The sequence below is a fragment of the Trachemys scripta genome, chromosome 3 (assembly GCF_013100865.1).
Source record: "Trachemys scripta elegans isolate TJP31775 chromosome 3, CAS_Tse_1.0, whole genome shotgun sequence".
In the NCBI taxonomy this organism is placed as follows: domain Eukaryota; kingdom Metazoa; phylum Chordata; order Testudines; family Emydidae; genus Trachemys; species Trachemys scripta.
The window spans coordinates 36,277,271-36,304,879 of NC_048300.1; the positions used below are offsets into that span (position 1 = coordinate 36,277,271).

General features: G+C 42.4%; 1 protein-coding gene across 5 annotated transcripts in view; it reads right to left on the reverse strand.

Annotated features, from left to right (window-relative positions):
- Window positions 1-713: 713 nt before the first annotated feature.
- The window catches only part of PLEKHH2 (pleckstrin homology, MyTH4 and FERM domain containing H2), a 133,176-nt gene continuing 106,280 nt past the window's right edge, over window positions 714-27,609 (reverse strand). For all 5 annotated transcript variants that reach the window (XM_034764448.1, XM_034764446.1, XM_034764447.1 and 2 more), the window contains 7 exons: window positions 26,806-26,903; window positions 24,725-24,866; window positions 22,529-22,674; window positions 20,678-20,807; window positions 15,994-16,080; window positions 7,488-7,625; window positions 714-6,353 (listed from right to left, as the gene is read on the reverse strand). In XM_034764448.1, the coding sequence (XP_034620339.1) occupies window positions 6,171-6,353; window positions 7,488-7,625; window positions 15,994-16,080; window positions 20,678-20,807; window positions 22,529-22,674; window positions 24,725-24,866; window positions 26,806-26,903 (924 nt within the window). In that variant the 3' untranslated portion in view covers window positions 714-6,170. The remainder of the gene's footprint in view (window positions 6,354-7,487; window positions 7,626-15,993; window positions 16,081-20,677; window positions 20,808-22,528; window positions 22,675-24,724; window positions 24,867-26,805; window positions 26,904-27,609) is intronic.

Below are 27,609 nucleotides of genomic sequence, written 5' to 3' on the forward strand. Positions count from 1 at the left end.
TGCAAATCAGTCCTCTTTAAGCTGTTTCAAGTTAGGCACACAAAAATGGAAGCAGACAAAAATCACAAGTCACTTTTGAAAATCATGGCTATAATCCATGTTTCAGAATAACAAAATAGTTAAACTGAAGAAAAGGGCAGGAATGAGTAAATATGCAAATCAGTAAATAAGCAAATGCATAAATATAGGCTAGGCAGAATTCAATTTTTATCTGTATAATTTTGTTAGCTAGTATCAATGTTTATTTTTAAGCACTTTTTTCTATTTTTATTGATTTTAAATTTCACAGTTGTGGGAAGTTAGCGGGGATCAGACAACGAGGGTTCAGATAATTAATGACTGTAGATAGCTGGATTCAGAGAGTTAAAGCTTTATAATCATTAAAACATAAACTGTCAACATATGTCAAAATATACAAACTAAATGTCCTTAAATAAAACTCTAAGTTCTCAAAAAGCATTTTTCTTACTTTGCCTATCTGTAAATTACAATTATTATGGATGGAAATATTTTGTTGGTTTTGTGTGTTCAGTGGAATCAATGTTTACTGACATTTACTTGATAAAAATCTAATCCTTCCAAGCCTACATAAATACCAGTAGCATTGTTTTTAGCTTAATGTTACCTAAGTCTTAGAAGTGTTTTTCCCGGATACTTAAACCTCCTGGTTCACAAGATAACATCCTAATACTGGAATGAGTGAAATAAGCAGGTTTTTTGATAGAACTATTTTTATTGCAAAGGAATAAAACATGATTTGAAAAAACACGAGAAAATGTTATAACTATAATTCTTCATACAACATTGTTCTCCAGAAACAGATATATACAGTACTTCACTTTTTAACAACAACTAAAACACAAAACAAAAAACTCCCCTTGCAGTTGTATAGAACTAGCGCTATGTCAGGAAATAATTGATCTTTCTTAAACATGATTAGATCTGTGATTTACATGGTTATGTAAAACATAAACATTGTTTCCCTTACATCAAAACTGTATTCTTAGTTTAATTTTACCAACTTTAAATGACGTGTAAGATATTGAAGGCTTAGCAAAAGGCTTCAATAGTTTAAATTTCTTTGTTTAATATCCACTATATTGTTAGAACCCATAAAGTTTATGTGACTTGATATTTAAAAAAAATTAAAACCAGTATAAAACAAATGTCACTCTAACATTTTGTTTGCATTCATTTTACTGAGTTTGCATAAGAATCTGACAGATCTCTTTGGTAGTTCCCTTATTTTTAGGCTTTAAAATTTATATAAAAATTCCTTATACAAGTGAGTGCTAAATATACTTAAGAATAAATACAAATACTCTACACATAAATTAAATGTGCTTCAATTACTAATTCATGGTGAGAGCTACAGGTTACATTACAACACATTGGTAAATTATACATAAAATTATTGTTTTTCCAGTAAGTTCAGTAAGATATACTAGAGATTTTTAGATGGCCATGTTATTCCCCACTCCTTTTAAAATGGCTATTTTTGTATTAAATAAACTAGTCTGACACAAAAAGCTTCAAAAGGAGCTACAATGAGGTTACCATTAAACTGCGCTCTTGAACGAATACTAAATGTTCAGTAGTGTTTAGAGGAGTGGGTTAGAAACCACTGCCAATGGTTGTGCTTTCATCATGTGAAGTTACTCCAGTGAAATTGCTCTGTCATCTGATAAATATGTGGGATTCCCACTGAAATCAATGGGAATTTTTGGTTTCAGAGTAGCAGCCATGTTAGTCTGTATCCGCAAAAAGAACAGGAGTACTTGTGGCACCTTAGAGACTAACAAATTTATTTGAGCATAAGCTTTCATGGGCTACAGCCCTCTTCAACAGATGCAATGGGAATTTTGCCACTGACCTCAATGGGGCCAGGTTTTTACGCCTGGAGTAAGAAAGCACAAGAATGTAAAATGGTCCAATCTGGAGGAGTCCCATAAAAATAACAATCTCTTCTTCCCCTGAGACTGTCTCATGGTTTTGGAGTCTGTGTACACACCCAAATCCAAGAAGAAAATTCTCCTCCCTCCTGCATAAAAACAGTTTAATCATGCCTTTGTGGCTGAAACCAACCTGCTTTATAGCTATATTACTAATATATGTTACTACCCTGTACATCTGTAATATGTTGAACCAAACAATGATATAACACAGTTGGCACAATTATTCCCCCACACAGCATATTTGGCTGTACAGATGACCCATATAATATTTGGCCAATATTGATCTACAATCAATGCTCAAACTGGGGAACTATTGTGGAGCTGTAGCACAAGTCTGAACTGAGAAGCAGGATGTAGGGGTATGGACAGAGGTGAAAGTAAACCGGTCTGGTCCGGTCCGGCGTACCAGTAAGAACCGTACCATCAGGTCCCTGGGCTGGTCCCAGGGCTGGAGTAGTGGGCAGGCCCGGATCTCCCCCACTTGGCACTGGGGAAGTGGCTAAACAGCAGACTGTTTAGTAGTAGTGTAGTCACCACTAAGAGAAGTGGTTTGACAGGGACTATAGAGACATCCTGTGGAAGGTGGGAAGCACAGAGTGCGGCACAGCCGAAGGGCTGTATCACGAAGAGGACACCGCGGTCCTGGGCATGACATGGTTCCCTGAAGCAGAAGTGATGGTGGAGAGATGCCACCAGAAGAGGGCGCACTGGCTAAAAGAGCTGATCCCCAGGATAGCCAGCAGGGGGTGCCACAGAGGTGAGTCGCACCATGTCACACGGAGGACGGGGGGGGAGAAAGAGGCACTCCCTGGATCCATTCAATGAGGAGACATCTTGTTGTTGAGCGGGTGTATTTTTCATGAAAGATTAGATCTTTGTTCTGTAAAGCCAGCCAGCTTTACAACGGATTGAGCTTTGGGGGGAAAACCCACTTTCTTAGACAGAAAGGGTAACTACTTATAAATGTAGGCCCTAGTTAGTGTTTTATGATTTTGTTTGTATTGTAACAATTTGTTTTCATCATTTTCTCTTATTTCTAACAGAATCTCTATTCTTTCTTAAATAAACTTTCTTTTGTATCTGTACAAGTGCTGTGTGTTATACAAGAGTGGTGGTTTAAGGTAAACTGGGGTAACACTGTTCCTTTGGGAGCAGAAGATCTGGGCTTTCTGTGAGTAGCCAGTGTCAGGGGTTGGCTATCATAGGGGAATGCTTCAAGGAAACTGGGGGAGGGGGCACCTCAACCTGCAAGGCAAAGACAGAGCTGACATAGCCCAGAGGAGAGTGCTTGAGTGGCTGAGAGGCTGGTGGTGTTAGGTAGCTAACACCCAGTTACCACAGACCAGACTCCCTCCAGCTAGAAACAGAGGTAACAAGGTGACTCACAATCTTGTTACCCTGAGAACTGTCACACCCTGAAAGGAGAGTCATTTTTGAAGTTTGGCAGGAGGGCTGTATTCACCTAACCAAGCAGAGGGAAACTGTGGTAGTAGCTACCCGGTACAATGATAAATAGGTAAATTACTGCTCGCAGAGGGAGTCAAATATTAAACAATATAGATTTTAGGAGTGGTCTTTCAAAAGACAGAGAAGAGAAATATTATAACACTGTTCTTCAGTTGTACTAAGACGTACTGACTAAGAATCTGTATGAAGATTCAAAATGCTGTGTAAGGACAAAGTGGAGAGACCAACTGGTTTGATATGGTCACTGGAATGTGACAGGGATGCACCTTAACACCTCTCCTCTTCTGCACTGTGATGGATTATGTGGTATGAAAAGCAACATCAAGGGACGATATAGGAATTATATGGAGTAGAGGAAAACTTCAAGGTCTCAACTTTGCAGATGACATTGCTCCATTGGACATAAAAGATGATACTACATAAAAGACCACTATCAACATCAAATGCGAGGCCACCAAAGTAGGATTAAGAATAAGCCAACAGAAAATGAAAGTAATCGAAAGACAAGTCGGTAATGATAGTGCCTAAGTGATCAACAGTGAAGAATACGGCATGGTTAATGAGTTTTTCTGTATCTTGGAAGTACAATTAGTTCCAGTGGCCGACCCCATAAAGAGGTGAAAGCAAGAACCAGGAAGACAAATGGAGCCCTTTTTGAGACTGGCAAATATCTGGAGAAAAAAGGAGACTGATACAAGAATCAAGATAAAGTTATACAATGCCATTGTGATACCCACATTATTATATGCTTCTGAAATTTAGCAAATGCTAGGAACCCACAACAGAAGACTTAATGCATTCCAGCAGAGAGGCTTGTGACGAATACTTTGTTTCCACTGGTGGGATAAAGTAACAGTTGCTGATCTGTTACAAAGGACCTGCCAGCAGGCCGCAGAGAGAATGATTTGAGATAGAAGGCTGAAGTAGTTTGCACATGTAGTGCCCTGTTTTGTGGTTAGAATAGAGCTCTGGATTTTTTTTAATGAGTTCTATCTTTTCTTCAAAATAAAAAATTTCTCTTTCTGCATATCACTAACAAGATGAGAGGAATTCCTTGACATTCATTACTAAGACATTGATCCTAAAAACACGTATGGATATGTGTGGCTCATTGACCTCAAAGAGACTATTCACATACATATAATTAAGAATGTGTTTCTTGTAGGACTGGGTTGTAGGGGGCTGATCCTGCACTTTTTACTTAATGTCAATGGGGACTTTGCCTGTGAAATGACTCAGCTAGTTATTCTCAGTTTATAGTTTCCAGGTCAGAGCTTTAACCTTCAGCACCATTAACAAAATACTGTAGGAGTCATGGAGACCAGTGGATTTAGCAGGACTTAGAAGGTGTTCAGAAGAATTAGGTGTCTTGTTAAGTGCTTTGTAGCATCCATGGTATGAATTTAGCTTTTAATCTCTTTCTCCAGTTTTTAAAAATAGAAGAATGCAAATTATGTCCTTTATAATCTGGTCTCAGTCCTTCAGGAATATAAGCTCTGCCTTGTGTAAGGGGCAAGCACCATGAGATGGATTCCATACTTTTTTAAAATGATACCATAAACGGAGATTATTAATCTTCAGCATTATAACATTACTCCAGGTTCTAGAATAAACCATGAGGGATAAAACTCATGTTTAAGTGATAAATGTCCTTGATAACTAGCAGTAGTGGCAAACAGAAATTAAGAAATATATCTGCAAGGTCAATGGTTTGTTTGAATTGAATCTCTTAAATGTTTTTCTAGTGGGCAAGAGACCCTCATACTAATATTATGGTGTGAAAGGCATGGATTAAATATGAAAAATGCTAAAACAATGACAAGTAGAACACTTTATTGTATTAGGCTTATATTTACAAAATACTATGCTATACTACTGTACAGTATACACATCAAACATTTTATGAAGTCTGTCTCCAAGTTTACATGTACCTATTCATATAAGTGCTTTTTACATTGTGTTTGTGGTTTGAATTCTAACTTACTCATTTCTCGACTATGCTATTTAAAGAAGGGGAAAAACTAGCAGGCCAAACTGATTTTTTTTTAAATATCCACTATGTTTTCTACAACATATGCCCAATTTAGATTTAGAAAATCAAAAAGAAGAATTGTGTAGAAACTACCAGCCCATTGCTGCGGCTCACATAAGTAAATTGTTGTATAAGAGAAGACATTTATAATAAATTATTAGATGTATGATCAATGATGTGCTGCCAATACTTTTTTAAAAGGGCTTTCACAAAAATGTCCCCTTTAGACTGTGTCCCGAGGTGCTTGTATTGCAGACAAGAAGGCGTGAGGGAGTGGAAAATACATGTATCTGTTTTCCCATTTAAACAAAAATGCTTTCTCATAACCAAGTTTATGCAACTTGCATAATTTGAAAAATAAGGGTGGAGAGGTGAAGACATAGTCCTCCCTGGGGAAATGTCTTTAAAATCCCTGACACTTACTGAAATCACTTCAAAGGCCAACTCTCCACCCACAAAAGAAGCCTCTTCGGAAGTATTTTTGAACCCATGTTCAGAAATGGGGTGAGCTTCATCTGATAGGGTAATCGCCCCACCTGCAATTTGTTTGCAGAGTTTTAACAGGGGCCTCTTTAACTAAAATGAATGGAAACCAGTCCACCTTTCTTGGCTTGTATTACAAACTAGCATATAATGTATATCTGGCACATCTAAAGACGTTCAGTCAATATAGGAAGCATACCAAAAGCATACATTTTCCTAGCTATCTGTTCCTTTCATAACAAAGTAGGACCTTTGGTTGGTCTGCTGTTCGAAAGAAGCGGCTGACTCCCCATTTCCTTGGTTTTCTGTCCTGTTTGAGGCGAGAACAGTGCTGGAGCAGAGAGATGATGAGCAGCCCCCTTTTGCTGATGGAAGTGGTTAATATAGCTAGCAATCAGTAGAGTGATCTCAAGAATCTGTAACAAGAAACACACTATAATCTGTATCTGGAAAAATATAACTTGTGTTTTGACCTTGAAGAAATAGCTAAGTTTTTAGTGAGCGATTGACATTATATTTTTATATAAGTTCTTATATTTTATCAAAGAAATTATAGATGGGAAAAATACCTGTTAGGGTTATGGTTATCTTGCCTATCTCTCTGCCAATGCAAGATTACTCCCTAGAGTAAGTACATGGAGTGTTTTGTCCTGCACAATTTTAAATTATTCAAGCAACTCAGTTTCCATCACTTCTTTAGGAGAAAGTTCTACACACCAATACATGTCTCTTAGGGAATAATTTTACTACATGCAGCCTAACTTTTCCTATGCAGTGTTGTATGTCTCCTGCACAAGTGTTAAAGATGCAGTCCAAATGGGCTGACACCCAGGTGGCTGTGTTTTTTTCCGCCAAAGATCTGGGAGGCTGTGCACCATGCCTTCTCCATGGAACCGCCAAAAAATTCCTCTTTAAAGGGATGATTTGATAGAAAATCACTATTTCTTGAACTGTTTGACATACACGTGTGCATATTTCTATGAAGAGACACAATTTTTAACTGAAGTTATATGCAGGAAACTATGATCCTACTGGTAGGTTGTTCTGGCTTATAGAAACTAAAGTTTCACTCCTTAGTCATAGCTGAAATTCTGCTTTTATTTGTTTTGTTCAGGCTGGTAGGCAATATTAGCAGTGAGAGAGAGTCTAGACTAATATTAGCAAAAGAGTTCCTTAGTCCTAGAATTTTGGAGAAGTGTATAACCTTTTGGAAGGCCATCATAAAATAGAGACATTGCTTTAATGGAGACCCAAACATTTTTTTTTAAATTGCAGCTATACTGATTTTTAGGCACTGTATATACTTCCTGTCTTTTATCTCCCTAATTGTCCTTGTCTGTAAAGTCTGGAACTCTGGGGACAGGGTCATTAAAACAAAAAAACTGACTTTTATGTTTTTAATTGCTTCCCCCTCTAAATTCATTATGCAAAAGCTAATAACCGGAGGATGTTTTGAACAGCAGGTGCTGCACAGCAGGTGCATATACACAAGGGTACTTAAGTACAAAGAGGCAACAAACACTGGAAATGATTTCGGCTACTGTACCAACCTTTGGTTTTGCCATGGCAAAAAGGAGTTTTTCGTTTGGCTTGTCTTTTGACTGAGCATTGTTAACTACCAGCATAAAGTCATCTTGGTAGCCTCCAAAGGTCATCAGACTTTTGTGTACATATGTAACTATTAATCGCTTTAAAGAAAGAAGAAAGGAAAAAAACAGTTTCATGTATACAGAAAAATACAGGGAAAAAGACTACATTGAATACTTCTTCAAACATAATTACTCATCTGATTTCAAAACACTGTTTTCAGCCCCTGTTGTAGAATTTTGAATCTAATTGCAAATTATGTGCCTGTTTCTCTCAGGCCTTCATTGTGAGAGACTTCTGCTTTCATGAGTGGCCTTTTTTCTAATTAATGTGATATATATTTAGTTTAATGGTTAAAATTTTTGAGTTTGGACTCAGACACACAACTTACATTACAAATGAAAGGCCCAATCCGACTCCCATAGAAGTCAATGTTAGGAGTCCCATTGGGAATTGGATCAGGCTCTAAAGAAGTTGAATCTCAGGGCCCAAACTTTCAAAAAGGATTTCAATATAATCTTTGTCAGGGCTGGTGCAAGGAAGTTTCGCGCCCTAGGCGAAACTTCCAACTTGCGCCCCCCCATACCTCCGCCCTGCGGCAGCTCCCCGCCCTGAGGCGCCCCCCCCCACGGCAGCTCCCCCCCGGGGAGCCATGCAGCAGCTCCCTACCCCAGCTCACCTCTGCTCCGCCTCCTCCCTGAGCACGCCGCCCCCGCTCTAATTCTCCTCCCCTCCCAGGCTTGCGATGTCAAACAGCTGATTGGTGCTGCAAGCCTGAGAGGCGGGAGAAGTGGAGCGGTGATTGCGTGGTCGGGGAGGGGGCGTAGGAACACTGTAAAAAAAAATTGGGGGCACCGCTTTTTGGTGCCCCCAAATCTTGGTGCCCTAGGCAACCGCCTAGTTTGCCTTAATGGTAGCACCGGCCCTGATCTATGTGTGTACAAGTGATATATACCACATTAGCAAAACTATTTGTGCTCACAAATGGGGATAAAATTGGTGGTTTGTTCACAGTACTAGTAGTGCACAAAACCTTCTGCATGGAGAGAAGCAGCACACTTTGAATTTTTGGCCTGTATTATTCAACACACAACTCTGGACATGTAGCTTTTGAGTCACTGCCATTTGTTGTGCTGATTCATACCTAATATTATATCAATCAATATGGATAGTGTTTCAATACAGATATGCACATTTTAAATTATCATGAGAAAATATCTGTACAGTAATTATTTTAATCTCCTGGGTACCAAACTCCTTTTTGCCCTTGTTTTTTGACTAGCAAAATTGTAAAAGACAGGCTTACCCTAACTTTTTCCCCATTACATTTTGTGTTAGGTTTGCCTGAATTTTCCAGGAAGAGGTCAGAACCTCCAGTGAGACTGCCCTCAGCTGCACCTGCTCAGTGCTCCTAATACCCTACTGAGCCAGCCAGGCTGCCTGACGGACCATCCTGCCTGATTGGTTGAGGAATCCTGCAGGCTGGTTCTGAAATCTAGCAGCAGTAGCTCATAGGCTGCTCAATGCCCACACCCACAGACTGTCTCCCCATTCTTGTCTCTCCAAGCCCTGCTCCTGCTCTGCTCCTCCACAGCTCCAGCCCAAAGCTGGGTACAGGACAGGTTCTGTTCCCATCCTGTTCCAGCCTCACTCCTGTCTCAGAAGAGAAGGTTATTCACCTTGTGAAGTAACTGAGGTTCTTTGAGAGGGTTGACCCTGTTGGTGCTCCACTTTAGGTGTGTCCATGTGCCCTCACTTGCAATTGGAAATTTATAGTAGCAATGCCTGGTTGGGTCATGCATGTGCCGTTGCTGTCTCGTGCCGCCTCAGTTCCTTCTCTACCACAGAAAATCTAGCATGAAACTCCAAAGCAAAGGGGAGGAGAGAGGGTAGTGAAGCACCCATAGGGACAACCATCTCAAAGAACCTCAGTTACTGCATGGGATGAGTAACCTTCTCTTCTTCTTTGAGGAGTGTCTCTGTGGGCACTCCATTTTAGGTGACTGTTGAGCAGTGCCCCTCAGTGGAAGGGAGGGGCTTTGGAGTTGTGTTCGTGATTGACCGTGAGTCCAAACAGAATGTCCAATGTTGACTGTTGATGTAGCCAATAGGCAGACCATGAGCCAAATCCAGCCCGCCAGATGCTTTAGAACAGACCCCGAAATCTTTTCATTTATTTATTATCATTATTGTTAGGTTTTTTTTATTATTATTTTCTCTGGAGGCTGGACCTTGACGATATCTTCAGCCAAGAAATTTGGACCTTAACAAAAAATAATTGACTATAATTGACTACCCCTGCTCTATAGCATAGTGCTTTGTGAATGTGTGGGCAGATGCCCAAGCTGCTGCTCTGCAAATGTCCATAATGGGGACATTATTGAGAAAGGCTATGGATGTTGAAAGTGCTCTGGTAGAGCGTGTGCGGGCTCCCAATGGGGCTTGTAACTGACGTTTTTGATAACACAAGTGGATGCATCCTGATATCCATTTGGATATTCTCTGTTTTGAGATGATGGTTTCCCCTTTTGATCATTCTGTTATAGAGACAAATAGTTTCGGTAATTTTCTAAAGGTTTTTGTTCTTGCAGTGTAGAAGGCTAATGCTCTTCAGATGCCCAGGGTGTAGAGTGATGCCTCTCTTTTGTCTGCATGCGGTTTTGGAAAAAACGCAGGTAAGTAAATGGGTTGGTTTAAATGAAAAGAAGGGGGAACTTGCAGTAAGAATTTGGGGTGTGGTCTTACAGTAATTTTATCTTTTAAAGAAAGTTGCGTATGGAGGGTGTGCTATTAGGGCACCTAGTTCTCCCACACGTCTAGCAGACCTAATGGCAATGAGGAAAGCCATCTTCATAGATAGATGGAGTAAAGAACACTTGGCCAGCGGTTCAAACAGGGTTTCTGTAAGTCCACGTAAGACCAGGTTGAGGTCCCACACAGGCGCTGCGGTCCTTATTTCAGGGTAAGTGTTCTTAATGCCTTTGAGGTAGCGTTTGGTTGTTGGGTGGGCAAATATGGTGACCCCACCCACCTTATTGTGGAAAGCCGTGATAGCTGCAAGGTGTATCTTGACAGAGATTGTGGAGAGTCCCAGTTTTTTAGTTCTAATATGTAATCCAATATTCTTGGTAAAGGAGAGAATGTTGGTATGATTTGTTTGCTCTGGCACCATATGCTGAACCCTTTCCATTTAGGAGTATATGTCTTTCTTGTATTTGATCTATGGCTGTTCAATAAGAGGTCTTTTACTTCCTCCGAGCAGGTTGCTTCATTTTCTCTCAGCCATGGAGTAGCCATACCTTGAGGTTGGGTTGGTGGATGTGTCCACATCTTGGGAGAAGAGCTGAGGTATTAGAGAAAAAGAAGAACAGAAGTACTTGTGGCACCTTAGAGACTAACAAATTTATTAGAGCATAAGCTTTCGTGGACTACAGCCCACTTCTTCGGATGCATATATATTCTATATTCTGCTGTAGTCCACGAAAGCTTATGCTCTAATAAATTTGTTAGTCTCTAAGGTGCCACAAGTACTCCTGTTCTTCTTTTTGCGGATACAGACTAACACGGCTGTTACTCTGAAACGAGGTATTAGAGGAAGATTTTGAGGTGGGCATGCCACTATCTTTAATAGGTAAGGGAACCATGTTTGCCTGGGCCATGTAGGCACTATTAGGATGACTTCTGATTTGTCCCTCCTGATCTTATGTATGACCTGGTTAGGAGTGGGGTCGGAGGAAATGCTACTCCTGGGGGAATTCTGCGCCACTGCACATGTGCAGAATTTATTTCCTGCAGATTTCTTTGCTTCTCCGCAGAAAAATGACTTTCTGATGGGGAAGCAAAGGGAAGCTGCAAGAGCAGTCATTTGACCCTTTCCAGCAGTATGTTTTGGGTGCCCAGGGCAGCTGGCAGAGAGGTAAATCACTGTGGGCCAGGGAGCAGGACTGGGGAAGACCCAGCTTGTGGCTCTTTCCCTGCGCCAGGCTCAGCTGCTCGTCCCAGCTGGGCTGGGGAGGACGGGACTTCCTTTTCCCCTGCACGGCATCCAGGGCCATGTCAGATCCACCTCCAGATTTCTCACCCAGCTGTAGGAGCTCTGCAAACTCTACACTCCCCCCCCCCCGCCCCGCCACTTCCTGCATCCATCGCTCCTCAGCTGCAGGCGGAGGGATCCCTGTACAGGGAGCTGCTCCCCCATCTACCCAACCCCCGTGCATCCAGACCCCCTCATACCCAGACATCTGGACCCCCCACACCCAGATTTTCTAGCTGAGCTCTATCCCCACTACAGCTAGACACCCCTCCACACTGAGCCCCATCCACCTTCACCTGGACCCCCCTGTAGAGTCCCATTACCATTACACCCAGAACCCACAACAAGCCCCTGTGCATCCAGATCTCCCCCGCATCCAGATCCCCCACTGAACTGCCCGCACCCAGACTGACCCACCCAGAACCCTCTCAACCCACAAATGTCGAAGGTTGGGTTGGGATTTGTTGTTATCTGGTTTGTCTTTGCCTGTGTGGCTGTGTAGATGGTGGTGACCTGAATCTCTGCATATAATACCTGCCCTGTTTCTTATTTGCTGGTGTATAGCTGTCCATGGATTTTAGTGTTGCCCTTGAATCTTTCAGGATACGAAGGGACTCATCTGTTTTGGCTGCAAATAGTTTTGTGTCTTCAAAGGGCAGGTCCTTGACCTTTACCTGCACCTCTCTCCGGAACCCCAAGAGAGGGAACCATGATGCATGGCTCATGACCACCGATGTTGCAATGGAGCCTGCTGCCATATCTGCGGAGTCAAGTGAGGCCTGCAGTGCTGTCCTGGCAATAAGATTACTGAAGGTCATGTTGGCCTTGAATTGCTCCTTATTGATAGCTTACCAGAAAACAAAAAATTCTGACATTTTAGAAAATATTGTGTGTATTTTGATAGCAAGGCTTCATAATTAGCTATTCGAAACTGCAACGTTGCAGATGACTATGCCCTGCGACTGAAGAGGTCTAGCCTCTTCCATTCCTTGTCATAAGGGGTTGTTCTGGTATGGTGTTGCATTCCCCTCTCATTTACTGCATTCACCACTACAGAGTTTGGTGTGGGGTGTGTAAACAAGAACTCCATTGCTTTAGATGGTACATAGTATTTTTTCAGATCTTTTCCATGATGGAGGTGCTATTGCTGAGGTCTGCCAGATAGTTTTTGGCAGGCTCCATGATAGCACTACTGATTAACGATGCTATCTTTGCCAAGGTAGATGTCTGAAACAGATCCAGTAATTTAAGCTGCGATTCAGGTACCTCCTCTAAGGATATATCCAGGGACTCTGCCACCCTTTTGAAGAGCTCGTGGAATTGCTTAAAGTCGTCCCTTGAGGTGGGGGATTGAGGCATTATAGTTTCGTCCGGTGATGAAGATGACAGGTTTGTCAGTGGTAAGGCTTCCTGGTCTGAAGTTTCCTCATTCATCTCCTCCTTGGTTTCTGAGGGTCCTAGTATGGGTGATGATGGAGAACGTGGCGCTCTCAATCTTGGTGGGCTTGTAATATAGTGCCCTGTATGCTGCCCAGGGGTCCCAGTAGCGCTAATCTGATGGGAATGTCATGGAAGGTGGGACCCATGGGTGCCCGTACCAGCTAGTTGCCTCTGAAGATGAGTGGTGTCCTGTTTGGTGGGACAGTTCTGTTATGGGTGAGGAGTGATGAGGTGCATATATTTTCCTTTCATCCTCCTCCTCATCCTCACTGGAGAGAGGGGGAGCAGAGCTAGGTGGAGTGGTCAGGTGGCTCGGTACCAATCAAATTGGAGTGCTATTGGTACCAAGGAGCAGGGATTCTGGTGTTGAAGAGACCAATAGGTCTGTGTGTCTTAAGAATATTGCTGCAATACGAGGAATGGTGGTACTTATGTCGGTGTTGCTGGTAGCACTGATATGTGAATTGTAGCCATCGGTGCCGAGGGTCTTGTGCTATCTAGTGTAGGTACCGCAGATGGTGCCAATGTGTTGCTTGGTACCAAGTGTCTCTTCATCTCCATCAGTACCAAGGCAGAGGGTTTTACTTTGCCCTTTGAGCCTCTGGCAGAGCTTGCCTGCTTAGTGTCTTTTGCTCTCTGGGTACTCGTGGTACTGGATGGTCCTGGTGTCTTGGAGTCTGACGTACCGGGCGCCGTCGGTACCAATGTGGTCTCGGCAGTAGGGGAGTGCTTTTTCTTAGCTGATTCCCACGGAGGTGAAGTCTGAGCCCATTTTTTTGTAGCCTTCCTGGGAAAATGCTCTTTAGTAGGAGCTATTGTGGCAGAACCTTTATCAAAGGCTGCCAATGGCAAAGGGAGTCCTTGACTTGGGATCTGAGGCTGGTTGCAGAGATTCTTCCATCATAAGTAGCATAAGTTATAGATCCTTCGCTTTCCTTGTTCTGGCCTTTAGATTATGGCAATGCGAGCACTTCTGAGGTATGTCTCACCAAGACAGCAGGATACACTGTGCATGTCCGTCAGAAATAGGGATTGACAACCTGCATGTCAGACATTTGAATCCCGGAGAGCTGGGCATGCCAGAGAGTCTTCTGTCCCAGAATGAGAGGGGGGAACAGTAAAACTATAGAAAACTTAAACTTATTGTCCTAATAAGGGAGATAAGGATAGAATATTTTTTTAAAAATAAAATAAGTAGGAAGGGTGAGAATAAATAACTTCCTAATTGCTAACTTAAGCTTTACCTATAAAGGTATTTTATACTAAAAAAAAGTAAGAAGCACTGCTAAGTGCTCCGACTCAAGCCAAAGGCGGTAGAGAAGGAACTGAGGGATGCTTGGTCGTGCAGCACTATGTAACCTCCCAAGGGGGCACAAGAGGCACCAGTGCATGCGCGATCCAACCAGGCACTGCTATTACAAATCTCCGATTGCAAGAGCAGGGCGCATGGAAACCTGAAGTGGAGCACCCACGGGGACATTCCTCAAAGAAGAACCAGCCTTGCTCCTGCCTTCCCTGACTCCTGGTAATCCAGCTCCGACCCTCGGCTCTGACTCTTGACTCCACCTCAACCCTTGACTCTGGCATTCGGACTCTGACTTCGGTCCCGACTATTGGCTCTGATTCCTGACTTTGACTCTGTCTCAACTCTTGGCTTTGGTGTTCGAACTCCAATCAGTAGGCCTCACTCCCTAGTCCCACTCTGACCCCTAGGCCTGACTGCCTATGACCTGGTCCACTGACAGAGGCCAACCTTACGGGCTGAGAAACACAGTTGTATGTTAAGAAAGACTGAGCTGGATCAGAACTTAAATTGAAGACCTTCGTGGAGTGAGAAGGGTGTTGATGGAACACCATGCTGCAGCCTCTATTTCCTCTCAATCTGCTTGATTGCTCTTCTCCCTCCTCTTTTCATCTTTTAATATTTATTACATTTCTCTAATTCCTCTATACCAGGGGTTTGCAAACTTCATTGAACCACGACCCCCTTTTGACAACAAATTAGTTCCCGACCCCAAGAAGGGGGGAACCGAAGCCTGAGCCCGCCCAAGCCCCAGTGCCCTGCAGGGGGCCTGCAACCTGAGGGCTGAAGCCCTCAGACTTTGGCTTCAGCCTTGGGCAGTTGGGCTCGGGCTTCAGCCCCAGCCCCAGCAAGTCTAAGCCAGCACTGGTGACCCCATTCAAAGGGAGTCGCAATCCCCTTTGGGGTCCTGACCCACAGTTTGAGAACTGCTGCTCTGTACCTATCTTTAAATACAAAGGCAGGTTTTGAGCAAAAGTATACATTTTTGTTATGTTAGAGATTTTAATTAATCAAGGAAATTCAGTGTTAACATTCTGATAGCAACATTTAATTCTACCCCCTTGGAAAGCTGAATTAAAACAGGGAGCCTCTCAGGTACACAAGATTAACACCAGTGCCACTCCATTGATTTCAGTGGAGTTACTACTGCTTTACACCACTGTAAGTGAGAAAAGAATCAAGTCTTTAATTACATGACTAAACAGCACAGGGCAATATGACATACTATTCAACAAATATAGTGGGAATAATCATATTATGTAACTGTAAATGCATTTATGTATCACTTTCCATTAGTGCATATTGTCTTATGAGTGATCATTTAAATGAAAGCCTCAAGTAGGAAGAGTTCAGGTTGTTGTAGGAATCTTATCTATGAATTTCCTTTTATCATTTAATTTACTAGTTTGATATATAAAATGTTTCCCTGAGAAAGATGATAAATACCAAGCAAAGTAATCAAGAGGTACTTCCACCATCAGTACTAATATAACCATGGCAGTAACTTTAAAACATTTTATAGTAACAAACTTACGCTTTAAGAGACAAACTACGCATCTAAGTATACAGGACCAATTTCAGCCCTGGTGTAATTTCATTTAAATCAGTGGCAATACATCAAGAATGAATTTGGCCAATATATTCACTATTAAAATATATTTAAATTTAAACTAAAACTGTTTTTTTCTTTTACCAGAAAGCTGTATTCTAGAATGCTTATGCCATCTTCATGTACAACAAGCCATACGTAGGAACTCTCAAGTGTGGATGTTGTTAGAGGCTACAAAAAGAGAAACAGCATTCCATTACACATTATAAATGGGGCTAGCTTTAAACAGTAACTTAATTAAAAGACTCAGACATTTTAAAATTTGTCAGAGATCACACCAAAATATAAGGGAGCAGAAGTGCTGCAAAGAAGTTAGGGTATATATTTTAGGATTATTTGAAGGGAAATAAAAAACAAAAATTACCTCACAGCTTATTTACCAGACCTGTGTTGTGATTTGTGTCCCCAAGGGTGAAGCATGACATGAACATTTATTTAGGTTATTGATTTTTAGGGTTTTTATTGCTGCAGAATTTCAGACTCAATTTCTTTATTATTCACGTCTCAATCAATACTGTCTTCTTTAGTAACAAAGTTGTGGGATGTTTAACAGTGATTTAGATGTCAGCAAGGGAGAATCTGCTTGAAATATATTCTGCACATTTAATCTCTATTAATGCTTCTAAGGACAAAAACCCAACTCCCATTTAAGTCTTTAATAGGAGTTGAATCAGACCCAAAAAGTATTAATTTAAAAAGGCTGCTTCAAAACAAGGAAAAAGATAGTGAGAGGATGCTGTGTGGAATGATATTAGAATGCAGGGGAGACATGGGCTAGAAATTATTAGGATTTACTTATTAAGATTATTAAAATTCATCAGTGTATTACTTAATCCAAGCAGTAACCGTTTGTTTGAAAAGTGTGAATTGGGAGTGCTTTGTTCCAGGTGGGCCTTGAGTGGTTGATTAGAGGGAAGTCAGTGTTTGGTACTGCAGGCAAAGCATGCTGAAGAATCAGAGAGGGCAGTGCAGAACGGGGAAGAATATTGGCAGCATGTGACCTCCAGAAGAAGAAAGAGGAGAACCCATGTACCCCCAATGCAGATAGCGGTAAGAAATCGTTTTCAGGGTCTCTGCACAGGTATTACGGCGGAGAATGGTTTGGAAGAGTCATCTGAGAGAAGGGATCAGAAAGAGACCCCATCGACCGGAAGGCATGGGATGCACTGTCCTAGGGATGCGGATTCCACGACCATTACTCCCAAGAGGAGGAAACGGGTGGTGGTGGTCAGGGACTCCCTCTAAGGGGGACAGAGTCATCCATCTGCCGTCCAGACCAGGAAACTCTAAGTGTGCTGCTTGCCTGAAGCTAGAACTCAGGATGTGACGGAGTGTCTGCCGAGACTAATCAAGCCCTCAGACTGCTACCCCTTCCTACTTCTCCACGTGGGGACCAATGATACTGCTGAGAATGATTTTGAGCAGGTCACTGCAGACTATGTGGCTCTGGGAAGAAGGATAAAGGAGTTTGAGGTGCAATTCATGTTCTCGTCCGTTCTCTGTTGAATGAAAAGGCCCAGGTAGGTACCATCGAATTGTGGAGATAAATGGATGGTTGCACAGGTGGTGTCGGAGAGCGGGCTTTGTATTCTTCGACCACGGGATGTTGTTCCAGGAAGAAGGATTGCTAAGAAGAGATGGGATCCACCTAACGAGGAGAGGGAAGAGCAAAGAGCATCTTCGCAGGCAGGCTTGCTAACCTAGTGAGGAGGGCTTTAAACTAGGTTCACCGGGGGATGGAGATCTAAGCTCTGAGGTAAGTGGGGAAGTGGGATACTGGAAGGAAACACAAGGCAGAGGGTGCAGCAGGGGAGGCCTCCTGATTCATACTGAGAAACTAGGGCAATTGGCTAGTTATCTTAGGTGCCTGTACACGAATGCAAGAATCCTTGGAAACAAGCAGAAAGAATTGGAAGTCCTGGCACAATCAAGGAACTATGATATGATTGGAATAACAGAGACTTGGTGGGGTAACTCACATGACTGGAGCACTGTCATGGATGGGTATAAACTGTTCAGGAAGAACAGGTGGGGGAGAAAAGATGGAGGAGTTGCACTGTATGTAAGAGAGAAGTATGATTACTCAGAGCTCCAGTATGAAACTGGAGAAAACCTGTTGAGTCTTTGGGTTAAGTTTAGAGGCGAGAGCAACAAGGGTGATGTCGTGGTGGGAGTCTGCTATAGACCACCAGAATGGGAGGATGGGGCTTTCTTCAGACAACTGACAGAACTTTCCAGATCACAGGCCCTGGTTCTCATGGGGGACTTCAATCACCCTGACATCTGCTGGGAGAGCAATACAGCAGTGCACAGACAATCCAGGAAGTTTTTGGAGAGTGTTGGGGATAACTTCCTGGTGCAAGTGCTGGAGGAACCAACTAGGGGCCGTGCTCCTCTTGACCTGCTGCTCACAAACAGGAAAAATTGGTAGGGGAAGTAGAAATGGGTGACAACCTGGGTAGCAGTGACCATGAGATGGTCAAGTTCAGGATACTGACAAAAGGAAGAAAGGAGAGCAGCAGAATATGGACGCTGGACTTCAGAAAAGCAGACCTTGATCCCTCATGGAACTGACAGGCAGGATCCCCTGGGAGGCTAATATAACGGGGAAAGGAATCCAGGAGAGCTGGCTTTATTAAGGGCACAGGAACAAACCATCCGGATGTGCAGAAAGAATAGCAAATATGGCAGGCGACCAGCTTGCTCAACAGAGAAATCTTCAGCGAGCTTAAACACAAAAAAGGAAGCTTACAAGAAGTGGAAACTTGGACAGATAACTAGGGAGGAGTATAAAAATATTGCTCGCGCATGAAGGCGAAAGCACAATTGGAGTTGCAGCTAGCCAGGGATGTGAAGGGTAACAAGAAGGGTTTATACAGGTATGTTAGTAACAAGATGATCAGGGAAAGTGTGGGACCCTTAATGAATGGGGGAGGCAACCTAGTGACAGATGATGTGGAAAAAGCTGAAGTACTCAATGACTTTTGCCTCGGTCTTTACAGACAAGGTCAGCTCCCAGACTGCTGCACTGGACAGCACACTATGGGGAGGAGGTGAGCAGCCGTCAGTGGTGAAAGAACAGGGTAAGGACTATTTAGAAAAGCTGGACATGCACAAGTCCATGGAGCCAGATCTAATGCATCTGAGGGTGCTGAGGGAGTTGGCTGATGTGACTGCAGAGCCATTGGCCATTACCTTTGAAAACTCGTGGCGATCAGGGGAGGTCCCGGACAATTGGAAAAAGGCAAATATGGTGCTCATCTTTAAAAAAGGGAAGAAGGAAAATCCGGGAAACTACAGACCGATCAGCCTCACCTCAGTGCCTGGAAAAATCACAGAGCAAGTCCTCAAGGAATCCATTTTGAAGCACTTGGAGGAGAGGAAGGTGATCAGGAACCATCAACATGGATTCACCAAGGGCAAGTCATTCCTGACCAACCTGATTGCCTTCTATGATGAGATAACTGGCTCTGTGGATATGGGGAATGCGGTGGACATGATATACCTTGACTTAAGCATAGCTTTTGATACGGTCTCCCACAGTATTCCTGCCAGCAAGTTAAAGACGCATGGACTGGATGAATGGACTATATGGTGGATAGAAAGCTGGCTAGATCATCAGGCTCAACAGTTAGTGATCAATGGCTCAATGTCTAGTTGGAAGCCGGTATCAAGCGGAGTGCCCCAGGGATCAGTCCTCGGGCTGGTTTTGTTTAACATCTTCATTAATGATCTGGATGATGGGATGGTTTGCACCCTCAGCAAGTTCGCGGATGATGCTAAGCTGGGGGGAGAGATAAATACCCTGGAAGGTAGGGATAGTGTCCAGAGTGACCTAGACAAATTGGACGATTGGGACAGAAGAAATCTGATGACGTTCAACAAGGACAAGTGCAGAGTCCTCCACTTAGGACGGAAGAATCCCATGCACTGCTACAGGCTGGGGACTGACTGGCTAAGCAGCAGTTCTGCAGAAAAGGACCTGAGGATTAAAGTGGACAAGAAGCTGTATATCAGTCAACAGTGTGCCCTTGTTGCCAAGAAGGCTAACAGCATATTGGGCTGCACTAGTAGGAACATTGCCAGCAGATGAAGGGAAGTGATTATTCCCCTCTATTTGGCACTAGTGAGGCCACATCTGGAGTAGTGCATCCAGTTTTGGGGCCCCCACTACAGAAAGGATGTGGACAAATTGGAGAGAGTCCAGCGGATGGCAACGAAAATGATCACGGGACTGGGGCATATGACTTACGAGGAGAGGCAGAGGGAACTGGGCTTGTTTAGTCTGCAGAAGAGAAGAGTGAGGGGGGATTTGATTGCAGCCTTCAACTACCTGAAGGGGTGTTCCAAAAAGAGGATGGAGCTTGGCAGTTCTGAGTGGTGGCAGATGACAGAACAAGAAGCAATGATGTCAAGTTGCAGTGGGGGAGGTTTAGGTTGGATATTAGGAAACACTATTTCACTAGGAGGGTGGTGAAGCACTGAAATGGGTTGCCTAGGGAGGTGGTGGAATCTCCATCCTTAGAGGTTTATAAGGCCTGGCTTGACAAAGCCCTGGTTGGTCCTGCTTTGAGCAAGGGGTTGGACTAGATGACCTCCTGAGGTCTCTTCCAACCCTAATCTTCTATGATTCTATTAACAGACACTCAAGCAACAGAAACACTTCCAACCCACTTTCAACTTAATTTGTTTTCTTCCTGCATACTACATTCAAACTTAAACCACTCCCCCATCCCCCTCAAAACCCAGACCTGGTAAAGTTCCTTACTTTTGCCGCAAACATTTTAGCACCAAAGAATGACCACTTTCTGGCTACTGTGAGATAAATGCGCACACAATCTGCAGCACTGTGCCCCCGGAGAGCCATCCATCTAGTTGATAATCGCTGACGAAGCTGTCTGTTTGAAATGAAACTCATAGTGAGAATGTACGTTTGGATTTTGTTGTTAAAAAAAGAACTAGTAAAAACCCAATCAAAAACTTTTTGATTTTGTTAAAATAAGTATTTGATTTATGTGCTATAGGTCTGTCATATCTATCCGATATGCTGTACAGAAAACTCCAAACCAGTCATTAATATCATTTGCTTACAGCAAACCTTAGGTACCTTCTTGTTTCTGGAACACCATGATTAAATTTAAATTATCTAGGACGGTTCCCACCCCCCTTTTAAATAAAAAGTACTAGCAGCACAGGGTGCAAAAGTACAGCTCAGCTTCTGATATACATCTACAGGTACCCATGTGTGAAAGTAGAATTAAAAGGACATCTGAGATGAGATGTATAAGCTCCACACTGGAGAGCCAAGTGTTAACAAGCAACTCTAGTCCCACAAGGCCCCATCCAGCTGCACTAGCTGGGCATACTCAAAATGGAGGCAGAGCTCAAAAGGGAGCAGTTCTAGTCATCAGGGTGGACACAGGAAGGGGAGCAGTTATCTGCTGTTAGCTTCTGCAGAGAGGCCACAGGAGCTCCACACTGCCTGGACCAGACCCCACTGCTGAACTGCCAAATGCCCTGTGAAGACTCGGGATGTTCAGCTGGGACTGGAGTAAAACAGCCTCTGGATCACAGGCAGGGAGAACCCTGCCCCGTTGTGAGTGAATAAGCAGACCCTGTGGTGACTTTGGAGGGGTAAGAGTAGGAAGTGACCCAAGGAGCAGGCTTGGTTGTGTCCACCTTCAGGGCGCATACCCAACCCGCTGGTTGCAGGGCCCTGGATTGAAACCCAATGGAGCAGGGAGCGGCCTGGGTTCCCCTACGGCTGGCCCTGCAGACTCTTGCTGCTGGACGAAACAGCTGCAGACTGTCATCACTGGGCTATACTACCGAACCCCCTGACAATCCGCAACAGGAAATACAGAAACTTTTTACCAACAATTTTAAGTATTTTCAGGTACTATATCCTACTCTTCAGTCCCCAGCTATATTTTGGTTTTACAATAACATTTTCCTGTTTTTCAAATCTTTTTCTTTTCCTGTAGCTCTGTTTGCCATGAGCCATGGGAAAACAGTTGCTATAACATTAGCAGAAATTAGAAGAATACATTATTTTTGTTCAAAATATCTTAAATTATGAAATACCCAATGTTTGACTAGAACAGATAGAAATCCTGTAACGTTTACTCATATAAGTAGTTTGGTTGAGTTCAATGAGTCTGCCCGCTTGAGTAAGGACTACTCTTGGACCAGACTGTGGCACCCTTACTCAACTTTAGTAATACCTTAATAGACTTGTTCATTTCAATGGGATTATTGTCTGAGTAAAATAATATTCCAAGTGAGTAAGAGTGTCAGAATCAGGTCCTATGTGAGTAAAGGTTATAAGATCTTAAGTAATTTGTGTATTCTGAGAGTTGAGAGCATTTTGCTAAAATACATGATTAATAATCCTATTGTATATTTGGGTAACAAAGATTTGGAGGAAATGGGTTCTCCCTAACCCATTTGGTAAAAAGAATTTCAGTTTCATATATAGCTCTAGACAAAAATTTCTCATAAATGTATATCTAAATCTTCCAATATAACTGAAAAAGGCTTACTTCATCCCTAAACATAACAGAACCCTAAAAGTAAAAACGTTCACATCTTGTCTATCATAATACTTTCCCCCTCTCACCTTAACTGTTCTTCTGAACAGCCATGCCTATACCTCTTTGGGTAAAATCTCTCCACTACATGTTTCAATGTCTGATTGGACTTGGAGGGAGAAGTAACTTGCCCTGCTGGAGTTGAGAAAGGTCTTTCGAAGTCCCCAATCTCCACCTAGTGGAAAGGTCAGGAAAGAGAAGATCTTTCTTTGTACAGAGTCATTTTAGAAATTAAATACAGTAACTCCTCACTTAACGTGTAGTTATGTTCCTGGAAATTGCGACTTTAAGTGAAACGATGTTAAGCGAATCCAATTTCCCCATAAGAATTAATGTAAATGGGGGGGGGTTAGGTTCCAGGGAAATTTTTTTTTGCCAGACAAAAGGCATTATATACATTTTAAACAATTTTAAACAAGCAATTTAATACTAAAATCATCACTGCTGAGTATGAAGCTTGGTTGAGGTGGTGGAGTCAGAGAGTGGAAGAGGATGGATTGTCCGGCTGCTCCTCTTGCTGTTCTTGCAAGCACAGGCACAGCTATACATGACTTTGTCGGGGGCAGGAGGCTCAACCCTCGACCCATCCACTCCACCCCTTCCTCCAAACCCCCACCCCTTGACCTGCCTCTTCTCTCCCCCACCTTCCCCCCCTTTACTTCGCACACTGCGTTTCGCTCCTCCCTCCTCCCTCCCCTCCCTTCTGAACCTGACTGCCGCGGGCAGGAGGCAGGGGAGGGAGGGGGGAGGCACACTGAGTCCTCGCTCCTCCTCCCTCCCTGCTGCTGCTGTCCCTGGCAATCAGCTGGCTTGCAGTGTTCAGGAGGCAGGGGAGGGAGGGGGAGCCTGCGCGCCGAGTCCTCGCTCCTCCCTCCTGCCTCCTAAACGCCGCAAGCCAGCTGATTGCCGCGGGGGGAGGAGGGGGAAGGCACTGATCCGCGAGGTCTGCTGGCAGGTGGGAGGCGCTGGGAGGAGGGAGGGGTGTAGGGAGTCTGCCAGCTGTGGAGAAAGCAGGCAGCCAAACAACGTAATAGTGGAGCATTGCACAACTTTAAAAGAGCATGTTCCCTAATTGCTCAGCAACGTAGCAACAAAACAATGTTAATCGGGAAGACTTTAAGTGAGGAGTTACTGTACCTTTTATGCATTGTCTTGTTGATTAGCATACTGTAAAACTTAAAATGTTTTGTCCATTAAAGTATATTTTCACTGATATAAAAATAGCGTAAGTTATATTTCACTTCTAATTACGTTAAATTCACCAGGCAAAATTAGTTAGCACAAATCAAGTTTAAATTACAAAAGTAAAAAACATTGTATAGAGTTTTCTTGCATTTCACAGTTATTTCATATACAGGGACAAATCTTCAGCTGGTGTAAATTGACAAATTCTAATTAAGCCAATCCAGAAAGTACCGTATATACTCGTTCATTAGCCCATTCATTGATAAGCCGACCCCCGAAGATGGTTAGGTAAAAATAGCAAAAACTGTATGACCCTTTCATAAGCCGACCCTATATTTCAGGGTAAGCTGCTAGCGGGCCTGGACCTTTTGTTTACCTGAAGCGTTCACAGGCATGGAGTCCCTCAGCTCCCAGTGTCCACGGTTTGCCGTTCCCAGCCAATGGGAGCTGCGGGAAGCGGCCCGCCACTTCCCGCAGCTCCCATTGGCTGGGAACGGTGAACTGCAACCACAGGGAGCTGAGGGGCTCCGTGCCTGTGAACGCTCCAGGTAAACAAAACAACAATGTATTAGATATTCAATTCAATGATTCCATAGAGTTTAAAATCATCAAATTTTGGTGTAGACCCATTTATAAGCCGACCCCCGCTCTTTGATGTGTCACTTTTTTACCAAAAAGATTCGGCTTATGAACGAGTATATATGGTAACTCTCAAACTTTCTTTATGTGATAATCTCTATGTTTTTCTTCCTTATGAAAATAAATCTTATACAGACGTATATCGATTGAAACATCTGTAGGCTGTATTATTATGGTATATATAATTTTCAGAAGTTATTCATGGCACAGTGAATGGGGAGAACTGTTCAAGACTCCCTGTTACAAAATCAAATGGCTATGCTAGGTTTAATTAATTAGGGCAAGATCGTGGAAGGTGCTGTGAACCTCCAGCCTTAACACTGATGTCAATAGGCGTAGAAAGTGGTCAGCAGTGGCCCGTTAATGTACAAGTTGACTGTTACCATAAACTCATAGATTACCTGAGCTAAAAGAGCTGCCATTTCCAGTGCCAGTTCTTTGTTGACAGGGAAAAGTCCATTTACTATCTGATCATTTGTCTGATACATTAACAGCAGCTTTTCCCTGTCTGTCTCCCCACGGACTTGAACTGAGAAATAAAGCCTACAAAAGAAGAAAGAAAAGTTATTTAAAAATGAAAATAGGGGTATTAGACCCTGGGTATTAGTAATGAGAGCTATGACCTTGCACCTCTGGGCCACTAGTTTGAAGTCAGCTCTGACCATAAATTGTTACCACCTGATGGCTTACATTGACTCATGTGAAATGAGTTGGTGATATCAATCCAGTTCCTAATGGATAGGTGTTTCTATCACAAATGGTAGCCTCAGCAGCTAGGACAAAGAATGAATGTGCTAGAGACTTATTAACACTTCAGCTCTGAAAGTAACCTGTCCAGAGCAGAGTTGAGGCACAGAGAAAGGGCAGCACTTGGAAGCTTTTACTGCCACTGTACTAAATCTGTGGACAAATGGAGAAAATCAACCTCTAGAATTGTCACTCTAAACCATTTTACTAGCTATACATTCACTACTTCTAAAAGGTGGAAAAAATGACCCTTTAGTATCTTGTCATTTTAAAATTTTTGCTCCAGTTAAGCCCATTGCTCATTTCCATAGAACAGGGAGAGCACAGGAGTAAAATCATGGAATTCTATAATGCAATTTGAAGGCTAGTTACTCTGCTGTTCAAACTGATTACTTAACACATGCCCTTAGTTTTACATTTTAAAAAAAGCATCACATCATTGCACACATATATCTTATTTTTAAGTGAATGATAAGAAATCAAACTAAAAAGTTTAAACATGAATAGAATTTAAATGCCAGTTTGAAAATAATTGAAGATACAAATACCCACCAAAAGATCTGCACCTCATTGAATCTAAATGAATAAAGTTTAATGATTTCACAATTAAGCATTGATTTGTATTTTGTTTTCATGAAATGCAACACCACTTGACAATTGAGGAATCATAGACCTTCCAAGTACATAATAATGCAAATTAGTACAGTGGTTTTTCACCTCTGTAGATCTAGGGTCTTTAATTTGGTAGTGTCAGCCTAGTCCCCATGTATCCAAAACTCAAGTTCCAGCAAAGTTTGGCACAATTAGCAACTGATGCTCAGGAGAGACCAAGGACTGAGCAAAAGGGGCATTGCAGGTCAAGACAAGTGCTCCTCAATCTCATAAGCTTCACCTACAAATTAAAAAATTAAATACTGGTACATAACATAATCAGTTCCATTTTACTGGATGTAGATTGTAGACACAATTGGACATTACAGTTTTCCAAGCTAAACAGAGTAAGAGAAAACAACTTTTGATGGAAACTACTGTGTGCTGACCTTTTTACTACTAAACTATGAAATATCAACCTGTGGCTGTTGCTTATTATGCAAATAATGTTCAACTCACTATTATCTCATCCTTCTCCTACAGATGTATCCCTAAGACTTCTACTTTTAGAGATCCCATTAATTGGTAGCCTGCTCTTACTCTCTTCTTGTTAGGTTCATGCTATATGTTTAAAATTCCATGCATACTGGATCTGCGTACTCCTAGAGCCTTATTCTATACCTGTGCAGGTGGAACCCACACAAAAGACAAGCAGACCAGCTGAACCTCAATAAATGGGATCTTGCCAAGTGTAAGATGCTTGGAAGGAGTGTTCATCAAGGGCAAGATGGCCTGGTGGAGGATGTGGGAAGGAGCCACAGCCTCTAAGCAGGGTCATGAGATGGGGTGTCCAATGAACCAGCAAATTGACTAAGGAAAACAAACCAGGATTTGCCTGACTAGCTTACTCTGTACTTCCCAACTTGCTAAATTTAAGAAAAACAAAAATCTAAGGTTTATATGAAGGTTTTCAAAATATTGATACTAGTGAAGTTAATTTATTTAACAAAGGTTGCAGTCTCTTTCTCTTTTAACATTTTGGAGTAAGCTTTGATTCAGCTAATACCTTTCTAGATAATAAACACCATATAAATTAAAGAAAATTCCTAGGACAAAGTAATGGAATTATGCTCAGTTTATATACCTGTTTTTATATGTAAGACGCACAGTTCTTGTGCCTTCACATTTCCCAGGATGCTGTTCTTTGGAGGCCTGCTCCCATTTAGAGATAATGTCACAGATCTAAAAGGAAAATGAATATGTGGAACTGTCAGTTCTGTAGTTTCTTGCCAAAACAGCATCTTTGAAGGAAACCATCTGTTTATTATGAAAGAATTTCAATTATTGTAACTCAGAAAAATCACGTAGCTTTAATTTTTAAACTTGTGAAAAGTACCTGTACAGGCACTTTTTAGCTGAGGATTTAGCGGTCAGATTTTGTTGTTGTTATTCGCTTATCCTACCAGACAGACCTTGGTTTTGGAATCTGGCCATACAATGTTTATACAGAAAGGAAAGGTATATAATTTAGCAGGAGCCAACACATATGTAATTATCCAAAACTAGTTGTTTTATAATTAATCAAACTAATGACTTTTATAAAGAGGATAATTAAACAACTATACTGCATGCTGTGGATGGTTCCGTTTCTAACAAGTGTTTTGTGCAAGTTGGAGACTCGCTTGGTCCCTTGTTCCCAGACCAAAGGACGAGTGTGTTGCAATGGCAGCACCCTAGTCCATTCAGATTAGATGGGAAGAAACTATTTAGTAACCCCCTTGGAAAGACTCAGCAGAAATGTTAACAGAATCCAAAATCTCACGTTAATAGAAAACAAAATATGAGAATAAGTAAACTGTTTAATAGATTTTTTTTTCCTTCCATGTCATGATTTTTTGTTTTGGTTTTGGGGTTTTTTTGGTAGGAAAGAGGAATCGTCCATGGCCCT